This window comes from Seriola dumerili, unplaced genomic scaffold (assembly GCF_002260705.1).
Source record: "Seriola dumerili isolate Sdu_G_001 unplaced genomic scaffold, Sdu_1.0 BDQW01000002.1, whole genome shotgun sequence".
Taxonomy (NCBI): domain Eukaryota; kingdom Metazoa; phylum Chordata; class Actinopteri; order Carangiformes; family Carangidae; genus Seriola; species Seriola dumerili.
In genome coordinates, this window is record NW_019174257.1 from 12007319 (window position 1) to 12020927 (window position 13609).

The 13609-nt window shown below is 44.9% G+C and overlaps 1 protein-coding gene across 1 annotated transcript; it reads left to right on the plus strand.

Moving 5' to 3' along the window:
• Window positions 1-1177: 1177 nt before the first annotated feature.
• LOC111238947 (mucin-5AC-like) lies at window positions 1178-12831 on the plus strand. Its single transcript, XM_022768720.1, has 15 exons — window positions 1178-1319; window positions 1746-2582; window positions 2685-2917; window positions 3685-4042; window positions 4137-4310; window positions 5214-5318; window positions 6769-6908; window positions 7052-7302; window positions 7876-8109; window positions 8478-8707; window positions 9027-9296; window positions 9351-10304; window positions 10434-10519; window positions 10665-10727; window positions 12535-12831. Exons 1-15 carry the CDS (start codon window positions 1178-1180, stop codon window positions 12829-12831), a joined length of 4374 nt encoding a protein of 1457 aa, XP_022624441.1.
• The last annotated feature ends 778 nt before the right edge of the window (window positions 12832-13609 follow it).

Genomic DNA, 13609 nt, shown 5'->3' on the forward strand with positions numbered 1-13609 from the left:
AAGAGGGCATTTAATGATTAAATGGGTTTCTGTCAAGGACAATGGAGAATCATAAACCAGAGAACAAACATGAAATCCTGGCTGGCAGACAACATCAGGTGCCACTCTCTCACCTTGAGCTGAAAAAGTTGTCATTTGTACATTTTTGCAGTATTGGTGTAATAGCATTTTTAGACACTGCGCTTTATATTGCAAAACAATAAGTCTGATTGTACTAATTATAAATTCCAAAAACAATCATTCCCTATTGAAGGAATGATTGGTTTTAGTTTTCATATAGAATATTCCATATTCCATATTTGATATGAAATAACAGATCACTAAAACACACATTAAAGTCAGTCAAGATCAGATGATCAGTAACCCCATTGTATTGTGTCAGTTATCAAGCTCAAGTAAAGGTAGTTGGGTCAGATAAATAATGATTTATCTGGTTTCAGCTATGACGACTGTGCCAACCATGACAATTGGTGCCTCAACAACAACAGCTACAAACTCAACGACAACTACAGGACCAACTACCACAACTGCTGGCTCAATGACAAGTGCTGGCTCAACAACAACTACAGAACACACTACCACAACTGCTTGCTCAATGAGTACGGCAGAACCAACTACCACAACTGGTTCCTCAACGGCAATTACTGGACCAATTACAACAATGTCTGACTCACAAACTACAAGACAAACTACCACAATTGCTGGCTTAACAACCCCAGCGTCAATTAACACAAGTGGCTCAACAACAACTTCATTACCAATGACCACAACTGCTGGTTCAATGAACACTTCTGAACCAACTACAACTGTTGACTCAACAACAGCATCAACTAACAAAACTGGTGGCTCAACAACAACTGCTGGCTCAATGACAACTACAACACTAACTAACTCAACTACTGACTCAACAACAGCTGCAGCACCAACTACCACAACTGCCAGGTCAACGGCAAATGCTGTCTCAATGACAACTACAGGAACAACTATCTCAACTGCTGACTCAGTGACAGCTGCTGGTTCAACGACAACTACAGGACCAGCTACCCCAATAGCTGGCTCTACAAAAACTGCAGCACCAACTACCAAAACTGCTGGCTCAACGGCAGCTGGTGGCTCAAGGACAACTACAGGACCAAATATTACAACTGTTGACTCAACAACAACCAGTGAATCAAGGATGACTACACGAGCAACTACCACGACTGCTGGCTCAACGACATTTACAGGACCAACTATCTCAACTGGTGGCTCAATAACAACTGCTGGCTCAACAACGGCTGCTGACTCAACGACAACCAAAAGACCGGCAATCACAACTGGTGCCTCAACAACTACCACATCTGCTGGCTCAACGACAACTGTAGGACAATCTACGTCAACTGCTAGCTCAACAACAATTGCAGGACCAACTACGACAACTGCTGGCTCAACAACAATTGCAGGACCATCTACCACAACTGTTGGCTCAACAACAACTGCTGGCTCAATGACACCTACAGCACCGACAATCCCAACTGATGGCTCAACAACAATTTCTGACTCAATATCAACTACAGGACCAACTATCACTACTGCTGGCTCAACAACAATTGCAGGACCATCTACCACAACTGTTGGCTCAACAGCAACTGCTGGCTCAACGACAAATACAAGACCAACTATCTTATTTGCTGCCTCAATGACAGCTGCAGGCTCAAGGACAGCTGCTGACTCAACAACAACTGCTGTCTCAATGACACCTACAGCACCGACAATCCCAACTGCTGGCTCAACAACAACTGCTGGCTCAACAACAACTACAGGACCAACTACCACGACTGCTGGTTCAACAACAACTTCTGACTCAATATCAACTACAGGACCAACTATCACTACTGCTGGCTCAATGACAACAAGAGGAATGACAATCCCTACTGCTGGCTCAACAAGAACTTCTAGCTCAACAACAACTGTAGGCAAAACTACCACAACTGGTAGCTTAATGGCAACTGCTGGCTCATCAACAACTGCTGGCTCAATAACAACTACAGGAACAATTACCACGACTGCTGGTTCAACAACAACTTCTGACTCAATATCAACTACAGGACCAACTATCACTACTGCGGGCTCAACAACAAAAACAGGACCAACTATCTCAACAGCTGGCTCAATGACAGCTGCTGGCTCAATGAGAACTGCTGACTCAACAAGAACTACAGGACCGACAATCCCAACTACTGGCTCAACAGCAACTTCTGGCTCAACAACAACTGCAGCACCAATTGCCACAACTGCTGGCTCAATGACAACTACAGGACCAGTTACCACAACTTCAGGATCAACACCAACTGGAGCACCAACAAACACAACTGCTAGCTTAATGGCAACTGCTGGCTCAACAACAACTACAGCACCAACTACTGCAACTGTTGGCTCAACAACGACTGTAGGACCATCTACCACAACTGTTGGCTCAACAAATCCTGGATCAACGACAAATATAGCACCAACTACTGCAACTGTTGGTTCAACAACAGTTGCTGGCTCAATGACAACTACAGGACCAACTATCACAACTACTGGCTCAACGACAACTGCAGGACCAGCTACCACAACTGCTGGCTCAATGATAGCTACTGGCTCAATGAGAACTGCTGACTCAATGACAACTACAGGACTGATAATCCCAACTGCTGGCTCAACAACAATTTCTGGATCAACAACTGCAGAACCATCTGCCACAATTACTGGCTCAATGACAACTACAGGACCAGTTACCATAACTGAAGGCTCAACAACAACTGTTAGCTCGACGACAACTACAGGACCAACTATCTCCACTACTGGCTCAACAACAACTGCTATCTCAACGATAATAACAGGACCAACAATCCCAACCGCTGGCTCAACAACAACTGCTGGCTCACCAACAACTGCAGGACAAACTACCATAACTGGTAGCTTAATGGCAACTGGTGGCTCAACAACAACTCCTGACTCAACAACAACTTCAGGACCAACTACAATGACTGCTGGCTCAACAACAATTGCGGGACTAACTACGACAACTGCTGGCTCAACGACAAATATAGCACCAACTACTGGAACTGTTGGTTCAACAACAGCTGCTGGCTCAATGACAACTACAGGACCACCTACCAGAACTGCTGGATCAACACCAACTACAGGACCATCTGCTGCAACTGTTGGCTCAATGACAACTGCAGGACCATCTACGGATACTGCTGACTCAGTGACAGCTGCTGGCTCAATGACAACTACAAGACCAGTTACCACAACTGCAGGATCAACATCAACTAGGGGACCAACAAACACAACTGCTACCTTAATGGTAACTGCTGGCTCAACAACAACTGCTGGCTCAACAAGAAATGCAGGACAAACTACCGCAACTGTTGGCTCAACAACAACTGCTAGCTCAACGACAATTATAGGACCAACTATCTCCACTGCTGGCTCAATGACAGCTGCTGGCTCAACGACAACTGCTGACTCAACAACAACCGCTGGCTCAATGACAACTACAGGACCAGTTACCACAACTGAAGGATCAACACCAACTGGGGCACCAACAAACACAATTGCTAGCTTAATGGCAAATGCTGGCTCAACAACAACTGCTGTCTCAACGACAATTACAGGACCGACAATTCCAACTTCTGGCTCAACAATAACTGCTAGCTCAATGACAATTACAGGACCAACTGTCTCCACTGCTGGCTCAATGACAGCTGCTGGCTCAACAACAACTCCAGCACCAACTACTGCAACTGTTGGCTCAACAACGACTGTAGGACCATCTACAACAACTGTTGGCTCAACAACAAATGCGGGACCAACTACGACAACTTCTGGCTCAACGACAACTACAGGACCATCTACCACAACTGTTGGCTCAACAACTGCTGGCTCAACGACAAATATAGCCCCGACTACTGCACCTGTTGCTTCAACAACAGCTGCTGGCTCACTGACAACTACAGGACCAACTATCACAACTACTGGCTCAATGACAACTGCAGGACCAGCTACCACAACTGCTGGCTCAATGAGAACTGCTGACTCAATAACAACTACAGGACCGATAATCCCAACTGCTGGCTCAACAACAACTTCTGTACCAACAACTGCAGCACCAACTGCCACGATTGCTGGCTCAATGACAACTACAGGACCAGTTACCACAACTGAAGGCTCAACAACAACTGTTAGCTCGACGACAACTACAGGACCAACTATCTCCACTACTGGCTCAACGACAACTACTGTCTCAACGACAATAACAGGACCGACAATCCCAACCACTGGCTCAACAAGATCTGATGGCTCAGCAACTGTCATGACTGCTGACTCACTGACAGCTGCTGACTCAATGACAACTGCTGTCTCAATGACAAGGACAGGACCGACATTCCCAACCGCTGGCTCAACAACAACTGCTGGCTCACCAACAACTGCAGGACAAACTACCATAACTGGTAGCTTAATGGCAACTGGTGGCTCAACAACAACTGCTGACTCAACAACAACTTCAGGACCAACTACAATGACTGCTGGCTCAACAACAATTGCGGGACTAACTACGACAACTGTTGGCTCAATGACAACTGCAGGACCATCTACGGATACTGCTGACTCAGTGACAGCTGCTGGCTCAATGACAACTACAAGACCAGTTACCACAACTGCAGGATCAACATCAACTAGGGGACCAACAACTGCTACCTTAATGGCAACTTCTGGCTCAACAACAACTGCTGGCTCAATGACAGGTGCTGGCTCAACAAGAACTGCAGGACAAACTACTGCAACTGTTGTCTCAACAACAACTGCTAGCTCAACGACAATAACAGGACCAACTATTTCCACTGCTGGCTCAATGACAGCTGCTGGCTCAACGACAACTGCTGACTCAACAACAGCTGCTGGCTCAATGAAAACTACAGGACCAACTATCACAACTACTGGCTCAACAACAACTGCAAGACTATCTACCACAACTGTTGACTCAACAACAGCTGCTGGCTCAACGACAACTGCAGGACCAGCTACCACAACTGCTGGCTCAATGATAGCTGCTGGCTCAATGAGAACTGCTGACTCAATGACAACTACAGGACGGATAATCCCAACTGCTGGCTCAACAACAACTTCTGGATCAACAACTGCAGCACCAACTGCCACAATTGATGGCTCAATGACAACTGCAGGACCAGTTACCACAACTGAAGGCTCAACAACAACTGTTAGCTTGACGACAACTACAGGACCTAGTATCTCCACTGCTGGCTCAACGACAACTACTGTCTCAACGACAATAACAGGACGGAAATTCCCAACCGCTGGCTCAACAACAACTGCTGGCTCACCAACTCTCACAACTGCTGACTCACTGACAGCTGCTGACTCAACGACAACTGCTGTCTCAATGACAATGACTGGACTGACAATCCCAACCGCTGGCTCAACAACAACTGCTGACTCAACAACAACTTCAGGACAAACTACAATGACTGCTGGCTCAACGACACCTACAGGACAAGCTACCACAATTGCAGGCTCAATGACAACTACAGGAATAACTACCAGAACGGCTGGATCAACACCAAATACAGGACCATCTGCTGCAACTGTTGGCTCAATGAAAACTGCAGGACCATCTTCGGATACTGCTGGCTCAAGAACAACTGCTGGCTCAACGACACCTGCTGACTCAACGACAACTGCAAAACAAACTACCACCACTGCTGGCTCAATGACAACTGCTAATTCAACAACAACTGCTGTCTCAATGACAATTACAAGACCAACTATCTCAGCTGCTGTCTCAGTGACAGCTGCCAGTTCAACAACAACTACAGGATCAACACCAACTGGAGCACCAACAGGCACAACTGCTAGCTTAATGTCAACTGCTGGCTCAACAACAACTGCTGGCTCAATGATAGCTGCTGCCTCAACAATAACTGCTAGCTCAACGACAATTACAGGACCAACTGTCTCCTCTGCTGGCTCAATGACAGCTGCTGGCTCAACAACAACTACAGCACCAACTACTGCAACTGTTGGCTCAACAACGACTGTAGGACCATCTACGACAACTACTGGCTCACCAACAATTGCGGGACCAACTACGACAACTGCTGGCTCAACAACAACTGCAGGACCATCTACCACAACTGTTGGCTCAACGACAAATATAGCACCAACAACTGCAGCTGTTCTTTCAACAACAGCTGCTGGCTCAATGACAACTACAGGAATAATCTACCACAACTGTTGGCTCAACGACAACTGCTGGCTCACCAACAATAGCGGGACCAACTACGACAACTGCTGGCTCACCAACAATAGCGGGACCAACTACGACAACTGCTGGCTCACCAACAATAGCGGGACCAACTACGACAACTGCTGGCTCACCAACAATAGCGGGACCAACTACGACAACTGCTGGCTCACCAACAATAGCGGGACCAACTACGACAACTGCTGGCTCACCAACAATAGCGGGACCAACTACGACAACTGCTGGCTCACCAACAATAGCGGGACCAACTACGACAACTGCTGGCTCACCAACAATAGCGGGACCAACTACGACAACTGCTGGCTCACCAACAATAGCGGGACCAACTACGACAACTGCTGGCTCACCAACAATAGCGGGACCAACTACGACAACTGCTGGCTCAACGACACGTACAGGCTAAGCTACCAAAAGTGCAGGCTCAATGACAACTGCAGGACCATCTACGGATACTGCTGGCTCAACAACAACTGCTGTCTCAACGACAACTGCTGACTCAACGACAACTGCAAAACAAACTACCACCACTGCTGACTCAATGACAACTGCTGTCTCATTGACAACTACAAGACCAACTATCTCAGCTGCTGGCTCAGTGACAGCTGCCAGTTCAACAACAACTACAGGATCAACACCAACTGGAGCACCAACAAACACAACTGCTAGCTTAATTTCAACTGCTGGCTCAACAACAACTGCTGGCTCAATGACAGCTGCTGGCTCAACAATAACTGCTAGTTCAAAGACAATTACAGGACCAACTGTCTCCACTGCTGGCTCAATGACAGCTGCTGGCTCAACAACAACTACAGCACCAACTACTGCAACTGTTGGCTCAACAATGACTGTAGGACCATCTACGACAACTGTTGGCTCAACGACAAATATAGCACCAACAACTGCAACTGTTGGTTCAACAACGACTGTAGGACCATCTACGACAACTGTTGGCTCAACGACAAATATAGCACCAACAGCTGCAACTGTTGGTTCAACAACAGCTGTTGACTCAATGACAACTACAGGACCAACTATCATAACTACTGGCTCAACAACAACTGCAAGACTATCTACCACAACTGTTGGCTCAACAACATCTGCTGGCTCGATTACAACTGCTGGTTCAATGAGACCCACAGGGCCAACAACCACAACTGCTGGCCCAACAATAAATGCAGGACTAACTACCACGACTGCTGTCTCAAGAGCAATTCCAGGACCAACTACCATGACTGCTGGCTCAACAACAAAAACAGGACCAACCATCTCAACAGATGGCTCAATGACAGCTGCTGGCTCAATGAGAACTGCTGACTCAACAACAACTACAGGACCGACGATCCCAACTACTGGCTCAACAACAACTTCTGGCTCAACAACGACTGCAGCACCAATTGCCACAACTGCTGGCTCAATGACAACTACAGCACCAGCTACCACAACTTCAGGATCAACACCAACTGGAGCACCAACAAACACAACTGCTAGCTTAACGGCAACTGCTGGCTCAACGACAACTATAGCACCAACTACTGCCACTGTTGGCTCAACAACGACTGTAGGACCATCTACAACAACTGCTGGCTCAACAACAATTGCGGGACCAACTATGACAACTGCTGGCTCAACAACAACTGCAGGACCATCTACCACAACTTTTGGCTCAACAACTGCTGGCTCAACAACAAATATAGCACCAACTACTGCAACTGTTGGTTCAACAACAGCTGCTGGCTCAATTACAACTGCTGGTTCAATGAGACCCACAGGGCCAACAACCACAAACAGGACCAACTGTCTCCACTGCTGGCTCAATGAACTGCTGGCTCAACAAGAACTGCAGGCCCATCTGCTGCAACTGTTGGCTCAACAACATCTGCTGGCTCCTCCACTGCTGGCTCAATGAACTGCTGGCTCAACAAGAACTGCAGGCCCATCTGCTGCAACTGTTGGCTCAACAACATCTGCTGGCTCCTCCACTGCTGGCTCAATGAACTGCTGGCTCAACAAGAACTGCAGGCCCATCTGCTGCAACTGTTGGCTCAACAACATCTGCTGGCTCCTCCACTGCTGGCTCAATGAACTGCTGGCTCAACAAGAACTGCAGGACCATCTGCTGCAACTGTTGGCTCAACGACAACTGCTAGCTCAAAAACAACTTCAGGACCATCTATCGCAACTGTTGGCTCAACTACAACTGCAGGACCATCTACGGATACTGCTGGCTCAGTGACAGCTGCTGGCTCAACGACAACTACAGGACCAGTTTCCACGACTGCTGTCTCAGCAACAACTGCAGGACCAACTACCACAACTGCAGGCTCAACGACAACTACAGGACCAACTACCAGAACTGCTGGATCAACAACAACCACAGGACCATCAGCTGCAACTGTTGGCTCAACGACAACTGCTAGCTCAACGACAATTACAGGACCAACTTTCTCCACTGCCAGCTCAATGACAGCTGCTGACTCAACAACAACTACAGGACTATCTACCGCAACTGTTGGCTCAACAACAACTGCTAGCTCAACGACAATTACAGGACCAACTCTCTCCACTGCTGGCTCAACAACAACTGCTGAGTCAACGACAAGTACAGGACCAACTACCACAACTGCTAGATCAACACCAAATGGAGCACCAATTACCACAACTTCTGTCTCAATGACAACTGCTAGCTCAACAACAACTGTTGGCTCAATGACAGATGCTGGCTCAACGACAACTGCTGGTTCAACAAGACCTACAGGACCAACAACCACAACTGCTGGCTCAACAATAACTGCAGGACCAACTACCACGACTGCTGTCTCAACAACAACTGCAGCACCAACTACCACAACTGCTGGCTCAACGACAACTACAGGACAAGCTACCAGAATTGCTGGCTCAACAACAACTACAGGACCAACTAACAGAACTGCTGGATCAACACCAACTGGAGCACCAACTACCACAACTTCTGTCTCAACGACAACTGCTGGCTCAACAACAACTGTTGGCTCAATGACAGATGCTGGCTCAACGACAACTGCTGGTTCAACAAGACCTACAGGACCAACAACCACAACTGCTGGCTCAACAATAACTGCAGGACCAACTACCACAACTGCTGGATCAACACCAACTGCAGGACCAACTACCACGACTGCTGTCTCAACAACAACTGCAGGACCAACTACCACAACTGCTGGATCAACACCAACTACAGGACAAGCTACCAGAATTGCTGGCTCAACAACAACTACAGGACCAACTAACAGAACTGCTGGATCAACACCAACTGGAGCACCAACTACCACAACTTCTGTCTTAACGACAACTGCTGGCTCAATGACAACTACAGGATCAACTACCACAATTGCTGGCTCAACGACAACTACAGGACCAACTACCAGAACTGCTGGATCAACAACAACTACAGGACCAACTACCAGAACTGCTGGATCAACAATAACTACAGGATCAACTACCAGAACTGCTGAATCAACACCAATCGGAGCACCAACTACCACAACTGCTGGCTCAACAACATCTGCTGGCTCAATGACAGCTGCTTTCTCAACAACAGCTGCAGGACACACTACTGCAACTGTTGGCTTAAAAACAACTGCTAGCTCAATGACAATTACAGGACCAACTACCACAACTGCTGGATCAACACCAACTGGAGCACCAACTACCACAACTTCTGTCTTAACGACAACTGCTGGCTCAATGACAACTACAGGATCAACTACCACAATTGCTGGCTCAACGACAACTACAGGACCAACTACCACAACAGCTGGCTCAATGACAACTCCAGCACTAACTACCACAAATGCATCAACAACAACTGCAGGACCAACCACAATTGCTGTCCCAACGACAAGTGCAGGACCAACTACCACACGTGCTGGCTTCACAACAACTGCATCCTCACCTACCACAACTGTTGCCACAACCACAACAAAATTCACACAAACTACCACAATTGCTCCAGGTAAATGAGTCTTACTGATTTTTTTAAAAATTGAAAATTAGAAATACATTATTCCAGCCATGGACTACAATGGTAGGGGTTCGAATGCAAATATTAAAAATAAACATAAAGTATTTTTAATCCTTGCAGGCCATGCATCACTGGCACATCTACAAATAAAGCTATCCTCTGCTGGTGAGCTCAGCAATGGAACCATCATTAAGCTTGTTGAACAGGTATGTACAACAGAAAATAACTTTGTGTTGTGAATTTTTTTAAGCCAACATTATTGTCAATGCATACCCACAATACAAAAGGGTGAGGCAAAGGGAATAAGATAGATCCTCTGATGTCTATTCTCTGTGTTTTCTCTCCATATAGTTCTTGAGAGACCAGCTCCCGAATGGCACAGTCCACACAGTCACTGTGAGAAACATTCAAAGGGTCAGAGTTGCGCCATAGAAGCTTCATGTGGAATGAAACAGTTAAAAGTAAATGTATAAATGAAGTAATTCAAGGTTAAAAGGGGAAGTATAGTTTTAACACAATGTGAAGGGGCACATCGGTTCACCCCAAGCATTCCCATCATATCTGGAAAGAGATGTTTCTTTTGAGTTTTTTGACTGTTTTGGCACAACACATCAAATGTCATGGTGCTGCCATTATCTACAACAGCTATTTCGAAAAGGACCTGGACTGCACTCCAGGTGTAAGAAAGTTTTTTTTAAGTAAACACAGAGACATGGATTTTAGCCTTCTTATATCAAATTAAATCTAAATTTTGCAGTACTACACTCTTTACTGTATTTCCCAGGAATGTGAATTGTGGAGTTCTACATTTGACTAAGTGTTGAATTGTTTGCACAGTACAATGGGAAGCCCAAACCAAGAAATCTGATCTGTCAAAGAGACGGTGTTTAAGAGGAGTCAGTAATTGCCATGCTTTGTAACCAGAGAAGTGGCTGCCACGTGGACAAGCCTAGTAACCAGGAAACTTTTAAACTATGTTCCTTGCTCACCACTCCCTTTCGTTATAAATAATTCTGGAAAAGCTTCACACAAAACGGCGGCAACAATAACCTTGGTGAGCGCCTTAGGTCAATGTATGATTATTGTAACCCCGAATCTGGGAAGTGAAAACTTTGTGAGAGTGTTACTGGCAGAATATACAGTTAATCTGTTTTGTTTTGTGACATTAAGAATTGCTCAATAAAGATTATATAAAAAGCACTGCTTGCTAGTTGGACAGTGTTGTGCTATAAAACAACACCTAAATACCTTATAAAAGGAGGAGACATTCTGTATGCAGATTAACCTTTTAAACATTTAGGCACATTAGAACTTTCTTCTCAAAATCACTGATTTAAATATTTTTTTCAAATGATTATTTTTGTGCTTCTTATCTTATTTATTGCTCTGACATGTATTAGACTTTTAGCCACATCATTTTCACTTTAGGCTATATGTCCATTTCTGCACTGTCATAGCCTAACCCTCAGACTTCCCGGTTTTGCTTGGACTTAACACTGGATTTGTGAGACAAAATTGGCATTTCTTTTACTTTATGTGGTGTTAAGATACATAAAGAGACATATCTGTTTGAAGTACTGATTTGTGGTGTTCTTCCTGTGTTCTTTAATAAATCTCCTATAAATCAATTTGAAAATACAAAAAAGAATGATAGAGAGAAAATTTTGCTTTTGAATGTGTATCAAGGCTCAATATATTAAATTGCAAATATCAGCAAAGGTGCCATGCAAGATGTGAAATTCAATATGTAATCAGACCACCCTTTTAAATATCAAAAAAGCAGTCTGAAAATATGTAAATGTTTGAGTTACATAACTTAAGAGTTGGTATCTACAGTTTGTTGGAATAGCTTTTAAAAGATTAAAACAAAACATGAATGACAAACTTATTTTGAAGAATTGAACTGTGAGGGACCTTCACTTCCATGTCGCTGCATATGTCAAATACAGTGTGTGAACAAAATTCAACACATCTGATCTGACATCTACAGCAAACAAAAGTCCTAACCCTTGTTAAGGTCACAATCACAATTATCATTTCCTCCCACTCTTGCAAAAGAAATTATTGTCTCCATGACACAAAAGAAATTAGCATGTGCACAGTTGCTATTATACACGTGACTCTGAATGAATAAAGCTTTAAACAAACACTGGGTGAGGCTTTCGTTCACCCCTGACTGCAGTGTGGCTTTCTTCTTTTGTCTTCTATTAATATACTTTAGAAACATCTGAGCTTCACAAAGTCATCTTCAGCAGGACATGAGATAACCAGGAAGGCTTCCAGTTGCTGCACTTGTCATCACTTCTGTACAGCTGTCCTCTCCATCGCCCTCTCTCTGGAAACATGTAAAGCCCAGGGCCTCGCCCACGGCTCTGCTCAGCAGCGCCAACAGATCAATAGTCCCTGCCATTGCCCTTGGCAGGAAGAGCTCCTGAAAAAATTAATTGAAAGTAAAGATTTTGAGATCTTGAGACAGAAGAAAAAACATGTTCTATCAGGAAACTGTGTCCTCACCTAAGTGCTTCTAAAAAGACACAATTTTTAGTCATAAATTCCACTTCAATTTCGAGTAGCACATTATTACCATTTAAAAAAAAAATCTGTACTCTTTACCTAATGTGGCATGCAACATTATGACAGTGACAAAGCTCTGATAAACCCCCTGTACACTACCTTCTCCATACCCAATAACAGATGGACACAGAAACAAGCTGGAGACTAGAGGAGTAATTAGGGGCTAGAGAGACAGATGTTTTTCTTGGGAGTTAGTGGATACCAAAATCGGAGCTGAAAGGACTTGCATTCATCAGGCAACACAAACATCTTAAAATGAATGCTAATGTTGCTCCATGTCTGCTGCATATGTAAATAGCCAATACAGTATCAACTTTATAAGGTGATAATATGTCAGTCTTGAGTTTACTGTGCTGTGTTGCCCCCAATATAATTTAATGTAGGTTTAAGTGCAGTATTTAGTGAACTTACTTTATCATAACAAAGTAGCCAGATTGTCTCAAAGTTGAGATGTCTCACCTTCTTGTCACACCTGAGATTTCTGTGTCACATCACTAAGTCTCATGCTGAATGCAAGTTTACAGGTGGTTTCCTACATTCTGTGCAGTGTCCTGTAGTCATTTGTTGACCTGTTTTGTCCAAAGGTTTGGTGGTTGTGGTTTTGTTGTGGTTTTATCGTCAGTGATGACTGTGTTGTCTGTGTAGTTATCTTGACTTCTTGCTAACTATGCCACTTTTATACTGTCATATTGTTTCACCAATATAGAGTCATGATGCTGTCG